The sequence below is a fragment of the Balaenoptera acutorostrata genome, chromosome 21, assembly GCF_949987535.1.
Source record: "Balaenoptera acutorostrata chromosome 21, mBalAcu1.1, whole genome shotgun sequence".
Lineage (NCBI taxonomy): Eukaryota > Metazoa > Chordata > Mammalia > Artiodactyla > Balaenopteridae > Balaenoptera > Balaenoptera acutorostrata.
In genome coordinates this window covers 28,821,314-28,843,907 of record NC_080084.1, presented here as the reverse complement: position 1 = coordinate 28,843,907, position 22,594 = coordinate 28,821,314, and the positions used below count along the sequence as shown (strand labels likewise).

The following is a 22,594-nucleotide window of genomic DNA, read 5'->3' as shown; positions in this document are numbered from 1 at the left end:
CAAGGAATTTATATTTAATGACTTTTTTAGATTTTACAGTGTTTGTCATATGAAACCTTTGTAAGAAAAACATGAAGATAGCTCTACTTTTCAGAAGGTAAAGGTGAAGGGGGATATGATCCAGTGGTATAAGGCCAGGATGAGCTAAATATTTATCATTTTAGAAATCCTGGGACAGCTTTATGTAGATGGGGAAAAAAAGTAAATCTGGGACAGAGAAAAGGAATTACTGTTTTGCACAGTGGAAAGGAAATCAAAGGAATCTTTTCCCGAGAGAAATTTCTGCCTAGGAGGGTAAAAGGATTGTAAAGGTTTTGAGAAATATATGCGTACATTCATTTTTTTACAAGATCCATGGTGTTCCAGGCATTGAGAAGAAAGATGAAATCAGCAAAATCCCTGTATTTTAAGGGAACCTCTCTGTGAAGCAAATGCTGTACTGGAGGTGCTCGCTGATGAAAGGGGAGAGGACCACCCCATCGCTGCAGTGAGTGGTGGGCGCCGGGATCCGGAAGCCCCCGCCTCACTCTCCCCGGGCCTCAGTGGAGGGACGGCTGCTGAGCCTCGGGCCAGGAGGGGCAGTGGGAAGGAGGACGGTCCTGCACAGGCCAGTTAGGGAACAAGAAATTTGGTGTGGCCGGCGTGTGTGTGAGTGCACACGTGTGTGCGTGTACATGCCTGTATGCGTGTGCACATGCATGTGTGCAGCGCATGCGTGTACACGTGAGCGCACATGTGTGACTGTGCATGTGTGTGCATGGCCCGCGTTTTCGGGAGGTGAAGGCTGATCGCCCATAGTTGGAAGCACCAGAGAGAAGCAAGCTATTACGAGGATATTTGCTGGAGCTCCAATCTCAAGTTTTTGCTCTAAACTGAGCTCATTTTAGGCTCTGCCGTCAAAACTTCACACATAGCAAAGCGGGTACGTTGCTTCCCATACAAGTCCCCGCAGTTCCCTCAGGGACCTATTACAAGTCCAACAGTTAAATATGATTTGCCGACCCTGCTCCGTGAGATGCTTGCAGCTCAGCAGAAGCAGTTAGGAAGGTGGGGTGGGGAGGGAAGGCTTGCTGGAAACGTGAAACGGCTGGGACTCCGAGGGCGTCCTGGGTCAGGGTAAATCAGCATCACCTCAGAGAGGACGTTTAAACCCAGTAACCAGCTGGTGATGCCTCAGAGTGGGAATCGCTCCCATTTTAGAGATGGGGTGACTGAGGCAGACGGGATTGAAGGATCCCTGACATTAAACCACATCACAGGGTCTGGGAACAGTAAACGTGTTCTACAGAGTTTCACACGCACACACACACACACAAGTAGAAACTGCAATAACAGACAAATCACATATAAAAACAAAAATGAGCACAAAGAAAATAGCTAAATGTCACCACCATCGTGAGGAAAAGTGAGGTAGGGCGAGGTGTGGGCTCCAGGTGAGAAGACAGGTGTGCTGGCTGGGATATGTCACCAGGAGGGACCCAGGTGTCGCGCACACCTGCAGGGCCTGGGGCAGGATGTCCCGGGAGGAGCCGTGAGCTGAGCCCCTGGGGACCCTACACATCGGTGCTCCTCCTGGGCCCGGGCTCCAGGGCAGGTGCAGGCAGGAGGGCGCACTCCGCTCGGTGGGAAGGACAGTGTGTGTAAAATGAAAAGACTCTGCACTGTCTAAGTTTCCCCGACGGCTGTGCTTCTGGGAACCCGTCAGGTCCTGGTCTGGGAGGCCAGGCGGGAACCCGTCCCCCCAGCGCTGGATGGGCACGCAGAACAACAGCCCCCCTGCCGTGCAAGCTGAGGACAGCGTGATGGGCTGCGGGTGTTGCCGTCCTCCACGCGGGGTCATGGGGTGAGACCCACAGCAGGCTCCCGGGGGGGGGGGGTCACCGCAGGACCCTCCTTTCTTCCCCTTCCGTGTGCGGCAGGAGACTGCAGGCTGGGGTCCCACCCTCCCCCTGTGGCCGTGAACCTGTAGGCAAGTCACTCACCCCCAGCCTCGGGTTCCCCGTCCCTGACGGGCATGCGGGTCCAGCTGGCCCGTGGGGTTACTGTGAGGATGAGGGCAGCTCGGGGCGGGGCTGGGACGCAGACTCAGCAGATCCACGCGTGGCCCCAAGCCGGCCCCCTTCTTCGCCCTTAGCGTCACCTCTACTTTGTGCCCTGACCACCCTGACGCCCTCGAGCATTCTTCTAGAGCTTTCTAGGCATCTAGGGGTGGCCCTTCCAGCAGCTCGGTCTTCACTTCATCCCTCTTCTCCCCTGTACTCTCGAGCTGGTGCCCCACACTCATCTGTCTCCCGTTTATCCTGACACTCGAGTTTCTTGGACGACATCTTCTTTGGCTTCCAGCTCACTTCCCTTGGCCACCGCGAGGTGACAAGCTCGCTTCGTGCTGTGACATGCCGCCAGGAGGAAAGCGGAACCCCTGCATTCGCACGCTCGCCCACACTCGCCCGCCGACACTGACCGAGAGCTCGCTATGTGCCAGGCGCTGTGCTAGGCGCTGGGTACCAAGAGGCGGCAGGTGCGCCCGGCCGGCACGCAATGCGCAGCTGGGGGCGGGTCCGGAGAGGCTGGTAGGGAGGGTGGCCTCGGCAGAGCGGGGGACCTTCTGGGGAGAGGCACGGCGGCCGGAAGCAGAATGGGGCACGGTGGGGGGGCTCCTGGGGTGACCTGCAGGCAGGAAGTGGTGGCCGGATAAACTCGCTTTACGAGCTTCTGGAATTACCTGAAATTATCTGAATTATTTGGAAAGTTCCCGCTATTTTCGGGTAAGTTGGCAACTCCTCGTGTTTGGAAGTCGACCCCCCAGCCTTGTTTGTGGCTGGGTGGGCAGTGCACCTGTGGGAGGTGGTGGGTGGGCAGACCGGGGGGCACACGCGCCCAGGAAGGTGACCTTGGCCTCCTGAGCTTGGTGGCCTCACAAGTCTCGTCTGGAGACGTGCGTCTAACGGCAGAGCGACCCCCGAGTGAACGCCGGCTGCCCCCGTACCAGCACCCCCCGCCCGGCCAGGCCTCAGCTGCAGCGAGTCGCCTGCCCGTTTGAGCCCCAGTTTCGTCCTCATCAGAGTGTGGCTGATTCTGTGTCTTCAGGGGATGCAAGGGTTCCCTGCAGTAATATGGGAGCACCTAGCATAGAGCCTGGCATATAGAATCAGGACAGAGAGAGGTGACATGAGCAGTTGTATGAATAATCCAAAAAGGGAGAAAAAATAAAATTCATGCGTACTTGGCTTTGGAGTATATTTTGGTACTTACATCTGACCTTGGGTATGGCTGATGCTCTGGGAATTCAGAATCCTAAACAAAACAACGAAGCCACAGTGTGGAGACCGGGTTCAGAGGACCCAGACCAGCGGGCAGTCTCCCCAGCCTGCGTCCCCCGGCCCCCGACACCCAGGACACGGCTCCCCTCTCACACCTGCTGAGCTCGCAGGCCCTCCTCCCTGGCACCAGGGAAGCCCTCGGCGGGACTCGGGCTGGTGGAGGCGCCCGTGCTCGCCGAGGATGCCATGGGGAACCTGCCTGGCTGGCCGACACCACCTCTTGCAGGGAGTCATGGCAGAAATCTTGGGAAACGTGGTCTGCGCGAGGCCTGTCCTGGGCCGTCCCCGGGTTGGGGCAGGAGCTGGATGGTGCTGTTCCTAGCCGGGCGCCTTCCCCGCCCCTGCGCTCGAGTGGACGCGGTGGTGGGAGCTGGCGCAGGGGCAGCCTCTGCGGCCTGAGCGGAGGTGGCTCGGCCCTCGGTGCTCAGAACACAGTGACCAGAGCTAACCCACCAGCATCCTGGGGTCGGCGTGGGGACTTTCGGGGTCACCTCGAGTGGCTGTGAGCCCCTTTTTCGTACAAGCAGCCCTTCCCTGTCCTTCACCTTTGGTCCCAGTGCCCTTCCTCCCCACTCTACTGTCCGGCCACTAGACTAAAAATCAGGTTTCAACCACAAAACCTCCTTCTTAAGTGTCAGAATAACCTATTTCCGTACTCTCCAAGCAGCTGGCAGCCCCTGGAAATGCCTGGGGGTGGGCCCTCCGGGTGGCGGGTGGGCCTGGCCGGGGCGTCCCGCCCGCTGCACCCACAGGCCGGCCTCCCCTGAAGGCCGGGCCCGGGCTCTGGAGCCTCGGCCCCCGCGGGGTCCCTGCGAGGGCCCGGGCCGAGGCCGGCAGTGCTCGGTCTGTGTCACCGTGGGGGGCACGCGGGAGGTACCTGGACCCCGACGGAGGAGCGCCGGCTCTGGAGGAAGCCCTCGGCCTTGGACACGACGGTGGCCTTGTCACTGGTCCGCGCCGAGCCGCCCTGGCCCTCGGCGGCATGGCGCTGGGCCGCGGCCGTCTCCAGGGCCAGGCTCATGGCCTTGTTGCTGTCCAGACTGTCCGTGGAGGTGTAGAGGCCGCGGCCGTCCTGGGGCCAGGGCGCCATCCTCGGGGCGCGGCTGTCCTGGTAGGCGTCCTGCGTGGACTCGGTGCTGCTCTGTGCTGCCACCGAGATCAGAGGCTTGGAGGTGGCGCGGGGGGGTACGGGCGGCGGCGTCTTTTTGTAGTTGGTGTAGGACGCGGCTGGAAGAGAGACAGAGGCCCGTCAGCGGGGCCGGGTCCCCGCCGCCCGCAGGGAATCTGGTCCACGACCCGAGCCCTCCCGTGGCCACCGGGCAGGTCTCTCCCCGACGTCTAGCCTAGGAAAATGAGGCAGAGTGTGGGGAAAACACTTCATGCTCAGGGAGAGTCGACAGGGATGTGTGTATAACAGCGAAAAACTATAAAAACACCCCCACATCCAGCAGAATAAGTAACGTCTGACTCAGCAGGACGGAAGGCAGCTACACCATCGTCTTCACGCGGGTCACAGTAGCAGGCGAAACGCTCACTGTATAACTCTAAGTTAAAAAAGCGGGGCCTACTCAATTCTATCCAGTCTAAGATGGAATATATTGTAAAGAAAACCTGTGAATGAAGAAAGATGAGAAGTACATTCTAACCACGGTCATCATTCAGTGAAGGTGCGGCGGACAGTTCTCTGTATATTCTACCAACGCTTCTAATGAATAGGTATTCTTTTAATCGTGGAGAAAAACACACAGTATCAGAAAGCTCTTTGCTCCCCATAAGTACACACTCCCTGGGTGTAAACCGTTGGAGCCGACTGAGAAGGGACCCGGGTCTCCACGTCTACCCGGTTCATAACCAGCCACTTTGCCTCCTCTGAGCCCTGCACACATTGGAGTTCTACACACACCGCTGACAGTAAACCCCCCAAAGAAAATAAGTGCAATTCGACATGAAATGATATTAAATGCCTCTTAGCAGGCACCCAAAATTCATCAGATATATTTGCTGGGCTCTGGGTGTTACCAATGTTCACAGCAGGAATATATCACATCCGCTGTGAAGGAATGGGTTTTCCACAGGTGCTGGTCGTGTTTCTTTACCTGGAAGGAAGAACTGGCAGAAGTGTTTCCGAGAGGGACCCGGGAACCCTCATCACCACGCAAAGCACGCGCGCCCACGCAGGGTGCAGGCGTCGGGGGCTGTTGGCCTGGGGACCAGACGTGCCCAGGAGGGCGGCCTGGGAGGGCCGAGCCTCGTCCGTGAGGACAGACGGAGCAGCTGTTTCCTTTAAGGCCTCCAGACACCGTGCCCGGGGATCATCATCCCGCTGCGGTGCGGAAATGCACCATTTCCTCTCCTGTTTGTGGGGACTTCAACCAACATTCCTAACCCTTACCCTCTGCGCCAGTGATTTTTAAATCTGCGTGAATGGATTTTCCTGAGAAATAAAGCCTCAAATGTCATCCCAGATGAACACAGGCAAATAAAACAAAATGAGTTTGTCATGTCAGGATGATCTGAGTTTTAAGGCATAACAACTTCGCATGAAAATTGATGAAACGCACACATTTTCGAAAGGATGAATGGGAAAGAGGCGCTGAAGGGTGGGAAACACAGGGAGGTACACGGTCATTAGAAAAATGGGCTTCGAATATGTTTACACCCAAGAAACCTCTAAAAGCATTCTCTTTAAAGACGCCCATCAAGTTCTAGAGGAACACTGTGGAAAGCTGACTTTATTCAGGGCTTTATTGTGGGAGATTCCGGTGTTTAAGAAAAGGCTCCCAACCTCCAGCACTCACCACCAGTTGCTGTTCTAGATAAGCCTGAGCCCGGAGGCTGTGTCGCCAGCCGAAGCAAGTGGCCCTCCCTGACGTGGGGCTGTGAGTAGCTCCTCCTGCTTCCCCCGGACCGCCATCCACACCCCAGGGCCCTTGTGCCTCAAGTCCGCTTCTTAAGGGCACCTTCAACATCCTCAGCAGACCTTTCCCCTGTGCTGTCCTAGCGGCTAAAACACTTTGGTTTAAGGAGACCTCTGTCCATCCGGTTTCCGTCAATCACAAGGCATCCACCACCGACCCTGCGGTCCCTCCTGCCCTGGTCCCACCCTCTGTCCTGTCCTCTAAAGCCTGCAAAGCCTCGGGACCGCCAGACTTGCTCAACGCAGCCTTTTAACCTCCCTCACACACCTACCGTCGCAGCCCTGCCAGGCCCCCTCAGAGCACACCCAGGACTGAACGAGCTTGCTGAAAGCCCAGCATTGTTCCCATGGGGCCCAGGTCACTAGGACACAAGGTCCTAGGAGTCAGGGAGCCCGGCCCCATCACCAGGCTAGGGAACTGCTCCAAGAGAAGAAAACTGCAAAGCAAAGAAAACCTGCCTCTTCAAGAACGTTAATTCGTGAATGTTTTATAAAAACATGTTGTCACAGACATAGAAAATGGACTTGAGACACGGGGAGGGGGAAGGGTAAGCAGGGTCGAAGTGAGAGAGTGGCATGGACATATATACACTACCAAATGTAAAACAGATGGCTAGTGGGAAGCAGCTGCCTCGCACAGGGAGATCAGCTCGGTGCTTTGTGACCACCTAGAGGCGTGGGATATGGAGGGTGGGAGGGAGACGCAAGAGGGAGGAGATATGGAGATATATGTATATGTATAGCTGACTCACTTTGTTATACAGCAGAAACTAACACACCATTGTAAAGCAATTATACTCCAATAAAGATGTTAAAAAAAAAACACTGCGTCAACCTGAAGTCTTGCCGTGGATGTTGTGACTCTGGATGCTTGGAATTTGCAGCTTCTTCCCCGTGGGCACCAAAGTCACCGGCTGGAGAGGGTGTGGAGGAAAGGGAACCCTCCAACACTGTTGGTGGGAATGTAAATTGGTGCAGCCACTATGGAGAACAGTGTGGACGTTCCTTAAAAACTAAAAATAGAGCTACTATATGATCCTGCAATCCCACTGCTGGACATATATCCAGAAAGGACAAAAGCTCTAATTTGAAAAGATACATCCATCCCTATGTTCATAGCAGCATTATTTACAATAGCCAGGACATGGAAACAACCTAAATGTCCATCGACAGATGAATGGATAAAGAAGATGTGGTACATATATACAATGGAATATTACTCAGCCATAAAAAACGAAATTTTGTCACCTAGAGATTATCATACTAAATGAAGTAAGCCAGACAAAGACAAATATCATATGATATCACTTATACATGGAATCTAAAATATGATACAATGAACTTATTTACAAAACAAAAACAGAGTCAGACATAGAAAACAAACTCATGGTTAACAAAGGGGAAGGGATAAATTAGGAGTTTGGGATTAGCAGATACACACTACTCTATATAAAATAGATAAACAACAAGGTCCTACTGTATAGCACAGGGAACTATATTTAATATCTTGTAATAAACTATTATGGAAAAGAATATGAAAACGAATATATATATGTATATATATCTGAATCACTTTGCTGTACACGTGAAACTAACACAACATTGTAAATTAACTATACTTCCATAAAAAAGAAATAAATTTTTAAAAAAGAAAGGGAGGGGCTTCCCTGGTGGCGCAGTGGTTGAGAATCTGCCTGCTGATGCAGGGGACACGGGTTCGAGCCCTGGTCTGGGAAGATCCCACATGCCGCGGAGCGACTGGGCCCGTGAGCCACAACTGCTGAGCCTGCGCGTCTGGAGCCTGTGCTCCGCAACAGGAGAGGCCGCGATAGTGAGAGGCCCGTGCACCGCGATGAAGAGTGGCCCCCGCTCGCCACAACTAGAGAAAGCCCTCGCACAGAAACGAAGACCCAATGCAGCCAAAAATAAAATAATTAATTAATTAAAAGAAAAAAAAAATTAAAAAAAAAAAAAAAAAAAAGAAAGGGAAATTTCCCATATTACCATTCTGGTTCTTTTAGAGCTACAGTAAATCTTCCTTGCTTCAGACATAAAGTGATGTAAGCGTGCGTGTGATCTGGGAGAAGCTGCCTTCTCTCAGCCTTAGTTTGCTCATCTGTAAAAGGGAAGCAGCCACAAAGCCACTTATCTGCTGTCGCGAGGATGATGGGGAACAAAGCTCACGCAGGGGCAGGCGGAGCGCGGTCTCGGGAAGGGCGGCCCTTACAGCGGTGGTCACTTAGAGCTGCTCATGGCTCCTCCCCCAGTGGACAGAAAGACAAACACCAACAGCAAACAGCACTCAGCACCACCTCCTTTCTTTGGAGGCTGTTACCAGGTCACCGCAGTGGTGTTTATGAGACACAGTCCCGGGGAAGAACAATCTCTGTGCACCCCGCCAGGAGCACACCCAGGGGCACGGCTACGCCTGGGAGAGCGTCTCTGTGGCCATCTGAGCTCTCCATCCTTTAGCCTCACGGAAGCTGCAGAACAACCTTGCCGGTTGATGGCACTTGTTCTTCTATTTCCCAGATGAGAAAACGGAGGTTCCAGTGGCTTTAAACATTTTCCTGAGGGCAGCCGACGAGTCAGCGGCAGGAGGGGACCCAGCGCCACCCCAGCTGCCGACTAGAGAGACTCCTTCCTCCTTTTCCTGACCTTGACCCGGCTCAGCCTGCTTTAATTCCTGGAGTATTTTGGACGGGACCCCTGCATCTAATCCCCCGCCATCCTCTGAGGCAGCTGTCCTCAGGTAGGCAGTGTAGACTCGGGTCCCGGCAGCCTTGACGGTTGGTTTGCACCACTGGCTGTGGAGTTCCAGGGCTGCCACGCTTCCACGAGCTGTTCCAGGGGACGACCACGTGACGTCCCCCCAGAACATGGGGCTCCCCTGAAGACATGTGGGCCGACGTTTAGCTAAGTGGCCCAGGGAACGTTCTGGCTGAACACGTGAGGATTTCCCACCCCCTGGGATCCAATCACCATCTTCTCGATGGGGGAAGTATGTGCAAGGGTGAGACAGTTTTAAGCCCCTGAATGTATTTATCACTTGTCACTTGATTCCCCTTGAAATGGCTCCAGTGAAAATCCAACACATACATTTATAATGAAATAAATAGGCGCTACCTAATGTTTTGAGAGTAAATTTACACAAGTTAAAGAAACACATTCAGAAAACACACATAAAAACTTCCAGGCACCCAGATATCAGATCCATTAGTACACATTAGTACAGAAGTCAAAATGGGATTTGTAGTTTCAGACGTAAGACAGGCGTTTAACACACGTTTTGAATGTCCCTTTTGCCACCCTCTCAGGCCCTATATGCACACGATGTGATTGCTCGTGTGACTTTGAATGAGGCTGTTTACTGCTGACAATGCAACACTTTTATATTCTTGGTCAACTGGATGCTTTTGAATTTGATAATTTAAAAATTAAGTGTCAATTGTCAGTCTTGGGTAAATAAAAATTAATGTATACGAACTACTTTAGATAAGTAAAATAACACTGAGACAGAATTTTTGAAAAATAAAGTATATCAATGTATTCATTCATAAGTCTATTCTTTTGACAAGTACATGTTGGTACTTAGAATCTCATGGAGTAGAATTGTATATTATTAAACGCCTCCTTAGAATTAGAATTAGAAGCTGGGAAATATAGTAAAGAAAGAATTAAAAATGCTCATTTGAGCATGTTAATTTGCTGCCATGGATTAAAATAAACCATTATAGGTAACATTTTACACATTCAAGAAAAATATTCGATTATTCAGTTGAACAGTTTAGGTAATAATGATTGAGCTAATTGTTAGTTACAGGCTGTATTATCTATCATTTTCTACATGTAGGTCAGAGAAACATTATATATGAATGAAAATTTTAATTTTAACTTAGCAATGTAATTCTGTCAAAGTGTATACAGCTTCAAAAAGCAGATGAATCAACAGAGAGATTTCTAAACATCCCAAGATTTGTTTCAATAAAAGGGATCAAATATAAATTTTAAAGTAAAAAATGAAATGATTACTTAACATCTTTAGGTATCTGAAGGCCTGACTACTCTATTTTTATTTTTTAATTGAGTCCAGGCAGGAACATTCTTTTGGTTTTAAAAGCCTGTCATCGATTTCTTTCACCATGTGTCTAATACTGTGAAAATCCCTGGAGATTTTCAAGTGGCTTCCTGATTCTAGGGAGAGAGATTAAAATGCACTTGTGTTTTAATCCATTTCCTGAGTTAGTCTGGATTCTGCTTATGTCTTGGGGATCAGATGAGTTGGTGAGACTCACCCTGAAAATAATGGGGGTGACAGAAAGCAGCGGCTCTGTGACGTGCCTTCTCTCCTGAGTCTATTGATACCAATATGAGACTTTGTGCCTCCAAGAAAATGTTAATTACACTATTTAAGATGGAAGGAGCCATGCATATAATACATTTTAGGGAGATTTCTATGAAAATTGTACTAAACTAAATAGTAGTGATACTTAGAGGACATGTTGCTCTTCCCTGTTAGAGCTGAATGAGAACCATGGCAGAGGCATGTGAAAACCATGCTTTCCCAGGTATACGCGGTACATATACGCGGGATTGAGTTAATCTCATTGGGACCCTTTCTGAACAAAGGGCTCAAAGCCCTGGTCAGAAGGGTATGAGCTGGGCAGATGGGGAGAGGCTGCAGCTTCTGACCCTGCTGGCCAAGCAAACTGTGCCCCAAACCTTGTAGATTTATCCTGATTGTGTGAGAAGGGTCGCATTCCAGAGGGCTTTGTCCAACAGCATAGCCCGGAGCCAAATTTAAATGACCTAAACTTCTAAAATATCTGAACACCTCAACTACACTTAAACATTAGTTCCTCTATTTTTGTGACTTTCTGTTTGAATTAAAAAAAAAAAAATCCCACAACGACTCAGAGGCAAAGAATATACAAATCAATTTTCACTGCAAAGTAAAGGAGCTGCTACAGTGGAGGATTACTGGACTGAATGTCAATATTATGACATAGTATGAGTGTGTTTCATGTTTGGTAATTGCAATCATTGTTGCTTTTGTTGTGGTCATCCATGTACAATGCTTGATGTCAGTCTATTTATCTCTTGTAAAAATAAAATACAGTGTGTGTGTGTGTGTGTGTGAAAAAAAATAGTACAGTGAATTTTATAACTAAAATAATCCACTTTACATTAAAACGTTTTCAAAGAGAAAAAAAAATAACAACAAAAAACATCAGTTCCTCTGCATTTGAGCTGCATTTCAACTGCTCAAAAGTCACGAACAGCCAATGGGGACAGTACTGGACAGAGGCCAGAGAACATTCTCATTGCTGGATGGTGCTGGTCTAGAGGTTTTCTCCAGGCAAAGTCGAATCAGTATGAGCACCCCCCATCTGTTCAACAGATGAGATAAAGCAGAGGACATGGATCATAAGGACTTCCCTTTAGGTCTTCAAAGTGTTGGGTTAGCAAATCTACTGAAGGAGAATTTGGAGAAACACATTTTATTGGAGGTAAAGTAACTTGAATGGGATGAAATACACTGCTGCTCAGTTTATACTTCCACACGGCTCTGCGTAATCTCAAATGTGAATACATCGTTACTTTAAATGCATGCCTAGTATCCCTCCACACCTGGAATTCTGGACACCATTTCTGAATTCAGTCCTTACAAGTCATTTGCAAGCCAAAAAGGAAATTTAAAAATTAGCATTCTGTCATATAAATACGTAATCAAGATAAAATATTTTTCGAAAGTCAGGCATCGCCGTTCTATTTGAATGTAACAGCGACACTTAAATTCACTGCACTCTTAATTAGAACTTCAAAGATAACAGCATAAAAGGAATTACAGTCATCAAGCCCATGAATGTCTAATGAGAGTCTGGATATTGGAGAAACCAAACCAAAGGCAAAGGTTCGACATAAAAGATTAAAAGCTATTTTGACACTTTAATTAATGTTAGTCTCAAAACATAAGTGTAAATCAAACAGGACACAGAAGTCTTATCCCACTGGCGTGCACACAGTGGTTTCCCTAAAGTTACAAAAACTTGCGTGGGTCCCCCAAGTTCTGGGGCAACATTGATGGGCTGGTAGCACAGACATCTACCTCGGATGTGTTAATTAGCAAGAAATTATAGTCTACCCAGCATCTAACATCTTGCAGACTGTAAAATGAAGTGATGGCAGCTGTTTCATGGTTTGAGACACTTCCTGTTTTCATTTTAAATATTTAAAACTCACTTTGCACAAGAAGAACTCGGATTTTCTGAAGAAAAACTGAGAATGAGCCAACTTTTTTTTTTTTTTTTTTTTAAATATAAGCAACTTTTTTTTTTTTTTTTTTTAAGATTTCTTTATTGACTGATTGATTGCTATGTTGGGTCTTCGTTTTTGTGCTATGGCTTTCTCCAGTTGTGGCAAGTGGGGGCCACTCTTCATCGCGGTGCGCGGGCCTCTCACTATTGTGGCCTCTCTTGTTGCGGAGCACAGGCTCCAGACGCGCAGGCTCAGTAGTTGTGGCTCACGGGCCTAGTTGCTCCGCGGCATGTGGGATCTTCCCAGACCAGGGCTCGAACCCGTGTTTCCTGCATTAGCAGGCAGATTCTCAACCACTGCGCCACCAGGGAAGCCCGAGCCAACTTTTAAGGATGTGAAGAATCAGATAAGTTTCTAAGTACAGAATTCTGAGTGTTCAAGGGCCCAGGCAGTAAACAAAATGATAACACAACAGGGAATTGATTATAACGACGGCAAGCGCTGAGCTTATAGAGATCAGATAACAAGACAAAATGATGAAAACGTACGGGCAGCAGAGGGTGTCTCTCCCCCCCACCCAAATCAAGTGTCCAGTGTGACACAACTGTGTCCCATGTCTTTTGAGAATGGGAGGCTTTTTTTTTTTTTTCCACACACACACACTGTATTTTATTTTTACAAGAGATAAATAGACTGACACCAAGCATTGTACATGGATGACCACAACAAAAGCAACAATGATTGCAATTACCAAACATGAAACACACTCATACTATGTCATAATATTGACATTCAGTCCAGTAATCCTCCACTGTAACAGCTCCTTTACTTTGCAGTGAAAATTGATTTGTATATTCTTTGGAGAATGGGAGGCTTTAAACTTAAATGAAAAACATTTTTGAAAAGAATGATTTGTTTCAGTGGAAAAGCTGACAGACCAATCACAGGGACACAACTGAGTGACTCGGGTCAATCTGTTCATGGAGAATTTGCAGGTCGAGTAGTGGATGGCACTGTCCTGTCCTCACAAGCAATATGTGGGCTGCTCTTTGTTTCACTTGGGATGTCTAATCGTGAATAAAGTCTACATTAAAGTTGTGCCAGAATTGTATTTTTACCATCAGGATGTGGGAGGGGGTAATTCTTGGGTGGGGTTTTGTTTGATGGCGAAATCACCAATTTTCATGTCTGCTCATGGCAAATAAGGAGTATGTAGCTGTGACCCACTGGAGTTAAAGTATCCAGAGTTACTACATTACTGTCTCTTGACTCAAGGGAAAGAAAATGACCTTCCAATGAAAAAATAAATAAAATGATAAAGCTGATGCTACTTGCAAGGGTAAAATCAACCCATAACTTCTGAGCTATTTACACCTATTGATGCTCAGCGTCTAGTGAATACATCCTAAATATTGTCTACTTCTCCCGGAAAGTTCCATAAGAAGGTTGGAAGACCCCCAGACCTCTAATATGGACAACATAGTCACAATCTCAAGGTGACTGTAGTAGAAACACAGTCATGGATCCTGACACACAGGACAAGCGTCAGCGGCATCTTCTGCGTGTGCTGTGTTGAGATCAAGCAGTCAACTGTGCCAATAAATCAGAGCTCCCGGCCGGGGGCTTCCCGGTGACCTTTCTGAGCCTGCTTGAGTCAGTAACTACTAACAGTTTGAGCACGAACAGGTCGTGTGGCCAGGATGCTGGTGGCCACTAGGGGCGTGGGATGGGGTGTAGTGGCTCTGCCTGGACGCAGGGAGACCCTGGCCCTATTCTGGCACTGCCGTCAGCGGCCATGGGGCCCCAGGCCCCGCTCCACCTTCTGCAAAGGGATGGATCCTACTCCCTAACAAAGCTCGCCGACCCAGCACAAGGACAAATACGGTGCAAACACAACGTGTCTGTAAACTCCTGCTTCGTCCTGGCCATGGAACTGTATTTGCTCTGAATTCCCCCATTAATAATGGGACCCTGAAAACCAGGGGCCTCTAACAGCGTGAAGGGCTCACTGCAGCCTCCAATCTCCGGGAAATCATGTCCCTCCCTGGCCTGCAGGAGAGGGTGCATTGAGAGAAGAGGTTGGCACGGAGACTGAATAGTGAGTCATCCCCGAGCCCGGCCTTGAGATAAAACAGGGAGGAGATGAGACATGGACCAAAGTGGCCATTTACTCTGCTTTTCAGAAACTGCTGGCAACGTGTTGGTCTGCCAGCTGCCTGCCATTCCTGGGCTCCACCTCCCACGATATTCTTTATTAAAAAGAAAACCTGACCCTGACACCTGGAGCTAGAAAACAGATGACGCAGAGTCTGTAATGAAGCACAAAGAGGCCCTAAATGAGTCCCCACAAAGGACTGGTTTGCTGATCCATGCGTCCCTGGATGTCTGCTGGTGACTGCAGTGTGTTGTCAACGTCACATAAAAAGTTTTACTCTCAGCTCTAAACTCATAACGTCAATCACAGAGTGAAAACCACCTGCACTGGGAACAGTGCTACCACCTGAGGGCGGCTCAGAGAGAAAAACATCCTTTACTAATTAACCCGTTTGTTCATTGTTTTCATTAAAAACTCAGCAAGTATTTCTTCAATGTTTAGCACATTCCAGGCCCTGGGGACCCAACGGTGAGGAAATTCCGGCTTTCCTGTTCTCTTGTCCCGGGAAAGGAGACGCTGAGCCAGACGCTTCATTAAAACACAAAGGATGCTCTAGCTGACAGACTCCAAGTGCAACTTCATGACGTGTTTGTGAAAAGTACCACGATGTGTATAAAACCCAATTGACTTTTCTGCCTAAACCTGGGGTCTAGTTTAATATTCAGTTAGCACCAGGTTCATGGAATTATTTTCTTAAAGGAGAGAGAAACACAAGCATCTCTAAATTCCACACCTGCATGTTAATGAGTGTATGACTAGAAAAAAAGCCAACTTAACTGAAGGGAAAAGAGGAATCATTCAAATGGGGCTTCAGAAAAGGAACTCCCTGATCTCCAGCCACAGGCAGGGCCTCTAAGTGCCTGGAGTGTGGGCGGGGCTTGCCGTGGGCGTCCACACCTGCAGGACAGTATCCACCTTTCTTCTCCCTAACCTTTCATATTTGGTTCTGATGAGCACAGATCCAGACTGACACTAGAAACAGAAGCTTTTCTGCAGCAGGTGCCCAGTCAATCAGGCATTTTCCCGCGTTACTTGACTCTCGGTGGGGAGGAGGCTCCACCTGCCCTGGGTGGTTCTGCGGATTCGCGCAGTGAACAAAGACATCAGGGCTGCGTGTGAGGTGGCTGGTGGCCGAGCACCGCAGGCAGGAGCCGAAGGGCCACGCAGACCATCCTCGGGAGGGATGGAGGGCCAGTGACCCACAGCTGCCTCTGTGGCCTCCACCCTCTGGGCACCCTGGGGCTTTGGGTCTCCCTGACGATGGAGCTGACGCCTGACTGAGGACCAGGGCAGCTGGGGTTGCTGATCAAGAGCTGAGCTGAGCTGAGCTGGAAGCCGCTCTCGGCTTGACGCTAAGGATCCTGGACTCCCAGGGGACCTTCCCGCTGCTATGACAGGTCTCGCTCATTTCTGCCAGCCTCAGGGCTGCCCACTGAACACACGGCACATGGAACCTAGCGGGTTCCCCGTTTCAGCCACGCAGGACGCCTGCCAATCCTATTCGCTTCAGCACTTGGACCTTGGGTTGTAGGTTTGAGAGAGTGAATGGGTTTCTTTGTTAGCGCTACTCCCCAGATACTTTCCGTGTGATGCCAGAATTATGCTGAGTGGGGATTTTCTTGGCAGAAATGGGTATGGAGACCTAGATTTGGAGCAATGGTAATGGAGCCTGTATCTGTCCTTTCCCCAGTATCTCTGCTTCAGAGACTGTCCCCACGCTCCTGTCATCCACATACAGGGGATGCAGATGTAGACTCTGAGCATCCTTTGAGAAGCACACAGCACCTGCCCCTTCAATAACCCCAAGTGCCAAAGGAACTCATTTCCTTTGGGCACCGTCTGCCACCTAGTACAAGCCTTTTAGAAAATTCCCTCACAGTGACAACTAAGCCTCAGTCTTCAGGAAAGAGTGTGTGGGAGGAGACTTCTCTGTCCCACAGTTAAGATCTAAGATCTAAGTTCATGCCGTAAATATTTGGAAGAGAAGAGAACTTTGAGCATTTCATGAATCATAGACCACTTTGTAATAACTCACCATTAATAAGTAGAAGGGATCAAATGTTAACTACCAAGTATTAGCAGAGAAAATTTGAGCATGGTGATTATCTATTTGCATTTGTGTCCAGAGCTTCTAAATCTATTTCAAATTCTGTTTCCCTTCATTTCATGAAGCATCTCTTTAGTACTTTAGAGACATTAGTACTTTAGACACAAAATAAAAATCTGTGGATTTGATTCCGTTGATTGTGTGACTGATCAAAATGGCAGTGCAGGAAAGACCTGCTATGAACCCATAAATTGATAAAGAAAACACCAACTGTCCATTAGAGAAAGCGATCACAGCACACACAGACAATTTAAAGAACTGGAAAGGTGGCCTTGCCCCATATTTGCCATATGGGTTTTTCTCCAGGAATTCAGTGGACCTACACCTGTTCATGCCAGAAACGAGCACTGTTCCTTAGCTGGCGAACCTTTTCCTTCTTATTTCTTACACTCATGGTAACACTGGATACGATCAATCAGTTCATTCTTCCTTATCCCTCTCCTTCTTGGCTTCCAAAAAGTAATAAATGGATAAACAGAAGTATAAATGTTCTTTATGATAAATCCACTGGGAATTTCAAAGCGCTCCCATTATTTGTGTTTAAAAAGCACAGCATGGCTCTGCCTCTTAGTGGCTACGTTAGGATGAAATAAATCCAATGTAATTAATTATTTTATAAAGGAATGCTTTACGCATATGAATATGTGTTTCCTATGGTCTGTAGAACTATTTCCTTACTATGTTTCACTGCCACCTATCTGTCATTTGAAAGGATCCAGGCGGATATAACCCAAATCCCTAAAACCATAAACCAAGCCCACTAGGTATATGTGTGTAGCACTCTACTTTTTTTGGCTTCTGAAAAGGGGTTGAAAGATTAATCTCAACCTCATTCAATCTCTTCCTCCAAACTTGGGAATGTTAAAATGGCCTAAACAAATTCTGTTTTGGCCTAATACCTCTACTGAAAATGAATGATAACCAGCCAGCACTAACTAAAACGTTGAGTTTTGAATAGCTCCAGTACCTTTGTAAAGGCAAAAGGAAGTTAGTGATGGAATTTTTTCCTCACTTAAAAAATATTTTGAGCTTCCCTGGTGGTGCAGTGGTTGAGAATCTGCCTGCCAATGCAGGGGACACGGGTTCGAGCCCTGGCCTGGGAAGATCCCACATGCCGCGGAGCAACTGGGCCCGTGAGCCACAACTACTGAGCCTGCGCGTCTGGAGCCTGTGCTCCGCAACAAGAGAGGCCGTGATGGTGAGAGGCCCGCGCACCGTGATGAGGAGTGGACCCCGCTCGCCGCAACTAGAGAAAGCCCTCGCACAGAAACGAAGACCCAACACAGTCAAAAATAAATAAATAAATAAATAAATTAAGAAAAAAAATATTTTGAGCTACGTGTATTTGACTTTTGGACAACCTCAATGTTAGAGAAAGGCAGTTCCCTCAAATTCAGTTTATATGCCTGAATAATTCTTACCTTTTCAGGGAATCAAAATCAAAATTGGAAGGATCACCTGAAATGATTTTGCAATTAGTGGGCCACTAAGGACCTCTTTTCAGAAGTGCTCAGATATCATCTGAGGAGTAATTAACAGGCATGGGTTGCTGCCATTCTGGGAAAACCTCTGTACTTGACCTACATTGCAGGATAAAACTTCAGGATATTATTTATATGTTTTTTCCCACAATCCTTCCCATTGCAAGCAGCTTTGGGGTTCCTCTCTGCAAAGATTTTGTTGGGGGAAGGTTAACCTCGCCTTGACTTTGGTAAAAACCTAGACTCGATAGAGGTTGCCCAGGGGTCAGCAGGGAGAGGGCAGAGAGCAGAGGTCTGCAGAGAATGGCGGCAGGAAGAGAACCTGTGGGTCTCTGAGCAGCTGAGCCCTGACCATGCAGTGGAGGCCCAAGAACCCTGAGGCCATGCGGAAAGGGACACGGAGACCTTAGGGCAGCGGGTGTCCGTGAACGGGGGCCTCCAGATGCCTTGATGCCACATGGGAGTCCTGGCCTTGTAATGCCCTGGGTTCACCCCAAAATGACCAAGGCTGAGTATCAGGCAGGAGGGGTGGGACACTCAGAATTGGTATTAAACTGATTTAAAGAAAATAAACTACTGTGTTATTTCTTGCACAGCTAAGTTGTAGGTGATCCACTCACATGTCACACTGAATATCTGATAAAGAAGTCGGTGGGTACCATGAGTTGGTACCGTCCAAAGAAAAACATCCGAGAGAAAAAGCTGAACGAGAGGTCTGAGGGAAGGGCTTAGCAGAGGGGGAGTTTAAATACTGAATTTTAAATATTAAGTGAGCGCAAACTGTTAGTGTAAATAGATTTAAATATTTTATACGCTGTAAATTCCAAAGTCAACCATTCTTACATTCAACAAATATTTACTGAGTCCTGTACAGCCCAGGTGTACAGATCAGGAGATTGGGCAAATCTAAACTCAGCTGCAGCAAATCCCAAAGTGCCTAAGTGTGGTCCTGACCTTGGCTGATACTAGGAAATACAGTAACTGAAGATCAACGACGCCCAGGAACCATGGGTTTGTGCACTGTCTTGGGCAGGATGTCCCAGCCTGTGAGTAGCAGCCTTGCTTAGTAGTGACAGTGGCATTTGTGACTTCCAGCTGGTTTCACCAGAGCCTGGTGGGGTAAGACTGGTCACGTAGCTGCAGGTGCCCGTGTGGCCAGTGCGCCATGAAAGACCCCACCCCGAGCAGACCTCGGGCCTCCTCGCCCCGCGGTGTTTGCACACATGCTGCTGCTGAAATCGGAAGGCGTGTTCTGTGTGACTAGCAGTGAGAGAACAAAGGAACCCTGGGCCCCTTTGGATGCATCCTGTCCCCCTGTTGTGTACTGTGTCCTTTGATGCAAATTGAACACTCGTGGGTGGTAAACTCCAGCCCCTGTTCTAGAAGTTTCTGATACAGTGTTTAACAGCTCCTAAAGGTGCTTGCTCTCATGGCAGTGGAGGAAAGACAGTCAACAGTAAAAGTTAAAATAATTTCTGATATCGATTATCTATAAGAAAACCTAATACTGCAAATACTGAAAACTGCACATATCTTTCCCTGTGGCTGCAGGATGCCTTGTTGGTCAGAGCAGAGAAATCCTACTGTGATACCTGCCGCTGGGCTGTGACCCGTCAGCAGCTCGGTCAAGCCGACACCCTCCTTCTCAAGATAACGTTTTAAATTCAAAAACTAAAATGCAGAGGATTAAAAAATTACATCAAAATATGATCATCAAAATGTTAAAAATGTTTGTGATATGTTCGTGTCTATTAATGCAGTACATAATGAGATCCGGCAACGGGACTAATAACTACTGTAATTTCAAAGCCTGATGAGCGTAAACGGTGTTCCGAGATCCCTGCAGGAATCGTAGGGCGACTCTGAACTGACACTCCAGCACTCAGAGTCAGACGCACTGCTAACGGGAGCGTGTTCCGTAGCATTCCTAACCCAGGGCGCTGTGAGTTACAATCAGACATCAGAAAAAATAAAGATCCACTTTTTATCCCAGCTCAGTTCATGTGGCCCCGAATTCCTGGATATATTAGGGACCCCCAGGGGCCCATGGATTCCAGGTTGGGGACCTCAATTCTGGAGCCCGCGGCCTCTGTGGGGAGACTGTTGCCAGCTTCCTCGTTACAGTTTCCTGCAGGGCGTCAGCTGCAGACCCACCAGGTGAGGATGGGAACCTTCTCCCTGGAACTACATGCCCTTACCCCAGCAGTCAGGATGAGCTCCGGGCCCTGCAGCTCTGTTTCTGCTGAGTCCTGGGCCCTCCCTCAGCCGCCAGCTGACTGCCTCTTGGTTGCTTCCGATGCTGGGCCTCTCACTCCCTCCTTTATGGTGATGGACACTGGCTTCTCTGGCTGCCACCCTCGGTTCTCTTCCTAGACCAGAACTTCACCTGCCCTCCAGCTCATGCACGCTGACAGCCCTGGTTAACCAGTCACCCAACCAGTGCCAACCCAGTCCTGGCAGCGGGGACACTCTCAGGGACTCACCTGAACCGCCAAGTGGGACTTCTTTTCTCTGATGTCCCCGGGCCCCAGGGGAGGGTGTGGCCCCCAGAAGGTAGCATTTGCTGCCTTGGGTCCGAGCCTGGGCCACGCATGTCCCCAGGGAGCACGGTGTCCTGCAGGCCAGCTCCCTGGACGTGCCTAAAACCTGTCACGTGAGTGTTAGGAACCGCCGGCTTTCTGAAACGAATGGTGTTTTCACACTTTTAGATCTGCCTCATTGATCATTTTCAAACGTAGCTTATCGACATCTGTGAAAACACCTTCCATCTTAATGAACCACCCCCCTGGCCCCCCAGCCACAAGGACAGAAGATTCTGATCCATCTCATTAAAGTCCAGGTTTTTGCCAGAGAGAGAGAGAAGGCCTGCTGGTGAAAATTCTCTGTGTAAATACTCTGACCATTTAAAACATAGAACCTGAAGAAATATTCTTTGGAGATACTGTATTAGTCACGTCTGTCCAGAGAAACAGACCAAGAGAATGTATCCATACATAAAAAGGTTTATTGTGAGGAACTGGCTCGTGTGACTATGGGGGCTGTCAGGACCGGAGGTCTGGGGGGCCAGTCAGCCAGCTGGGAGAGACAGCTGATGGGTAAGTTCCAGTCCGAAGGCCGGCAGGCCCAAGACCCAGGAAAAGCTGATGTTTCAGTTCAAGCTCTAATGTAGGAAAAAGCAGATTTCCTACAGTCGGGCAGGGGGAATCCTCTCCTCCTCAGGGGAAGGTCAGCTTTTGTTCTGTTCAGGCCTTCAACTGATTGGGCATGTCCCACCCACATTAGGGAGGGCAATCTGCTTCACTCAGTCTATTCACTCCAAAGTTAACTTGTCAAAGAAACACCCTCACAGAAACACCCAGAATAACGTTTGACTAAACATCCAAGCCTGGCAAGTTGACACATAAACTTAACCATCACCGGTATCACATATAGAATTTTCCAGCGTTCCTCAGCTGGAAATGCCTTAGTCCTCAACCACTAGTCCAAAGCAAAAATCAACCAACCACTAGCAAACAGAATGGGAAAAACAGTGATAGCATAAGACAAACAGGTTTCAGGAAGTCTCCTTCTCTTCCCTTTCTGAACGATACTTCAAAGGTTAATTTTTCTTAAAGGCAAATTCTCCAGAAAATAGAAATACCTAACAGGAAACCATTTTGTATAAGTCCAAATACACCACATTAAATTGTCAAAGTGTTTCTTGGAAACTATAAGCAAAGAAGAAAAATCTGAAGTTGCAAAAGTAACAAGTGCATTATACTTTTTAGTGCATTTTAAAGATAATGTATGGAAAATTATTAAGTCCAGATAATCAATAAACTCTGTGTACATACAGGACTTTATGGACACATTCCTCTGATTTCCAATGTTAATTCTTTTCTACCTCATCACAAGGAAAGAAAACTAAATCCTGTCAGTGAGTGATTTGATTGAAAAGCATTGCTACACTATTTCTTCCTGAGAGCAAAATTATTTTCTTTTCAAAGTTCTTAGAATATTTTATAATTTTGTGAATTTAAGTAACTTGTTTTAATTTAATTTTTTTTAACTAACATACTGTAAGAAATAAAAGCCATAGTATCGATGCTTTCTAAACATATTTATGAGAGGATGTAAGTATACACAAATAGTAAATATAATTTGCTACCGTAGCCTAAATGTTTTGCCATCTCATATCTCTATATCTTTAAAAGGGAAGTACTTTTTTTTTTTTTTTTTTTTTTGTGGCCACGCTCACGGCTTGTGGGATCTTAGTTCCCCGACCAGGGATTGAACCCGGGCCCTCAGCAGTGAAAGCGTGGAGTCCTAACCCCTGGACTGCCAGGGAATTCCCAGTACATTTTAAACATAAATGAA

At 48.1% G+C, this 22,594-nt stretch overlaps 1 protein-coding gene across 1 annotated transcript in view; it reads right to left on the bottom strand.

The window, feature by feature from the left end:
• Nucleotides 1-22,594, bottom strand: part of DLGAP2 (DLG associated protein 2) — a 209,077-nt gene that overhangs the window by 22,426 nt on the left and 164,057 nt on the right. The window contains exons 7-8 of the mRNA XM_007188953.2: nucleotides 4,198-4,547; nucleotides 3,253-3,294 (exon numbers count right to left, since the gene is read on the bottom strand). Coding sequence (XP_007189015.2) covers nucleotides 3,253-3,294; nucleotides 4,198-4,547 — 392 coding nt within the window. The remainder of the gene's footprint in view (nucleotides 1-3,252; nucleotides 3,295-4,197; nucleotides 4,548-22,594) is intronic.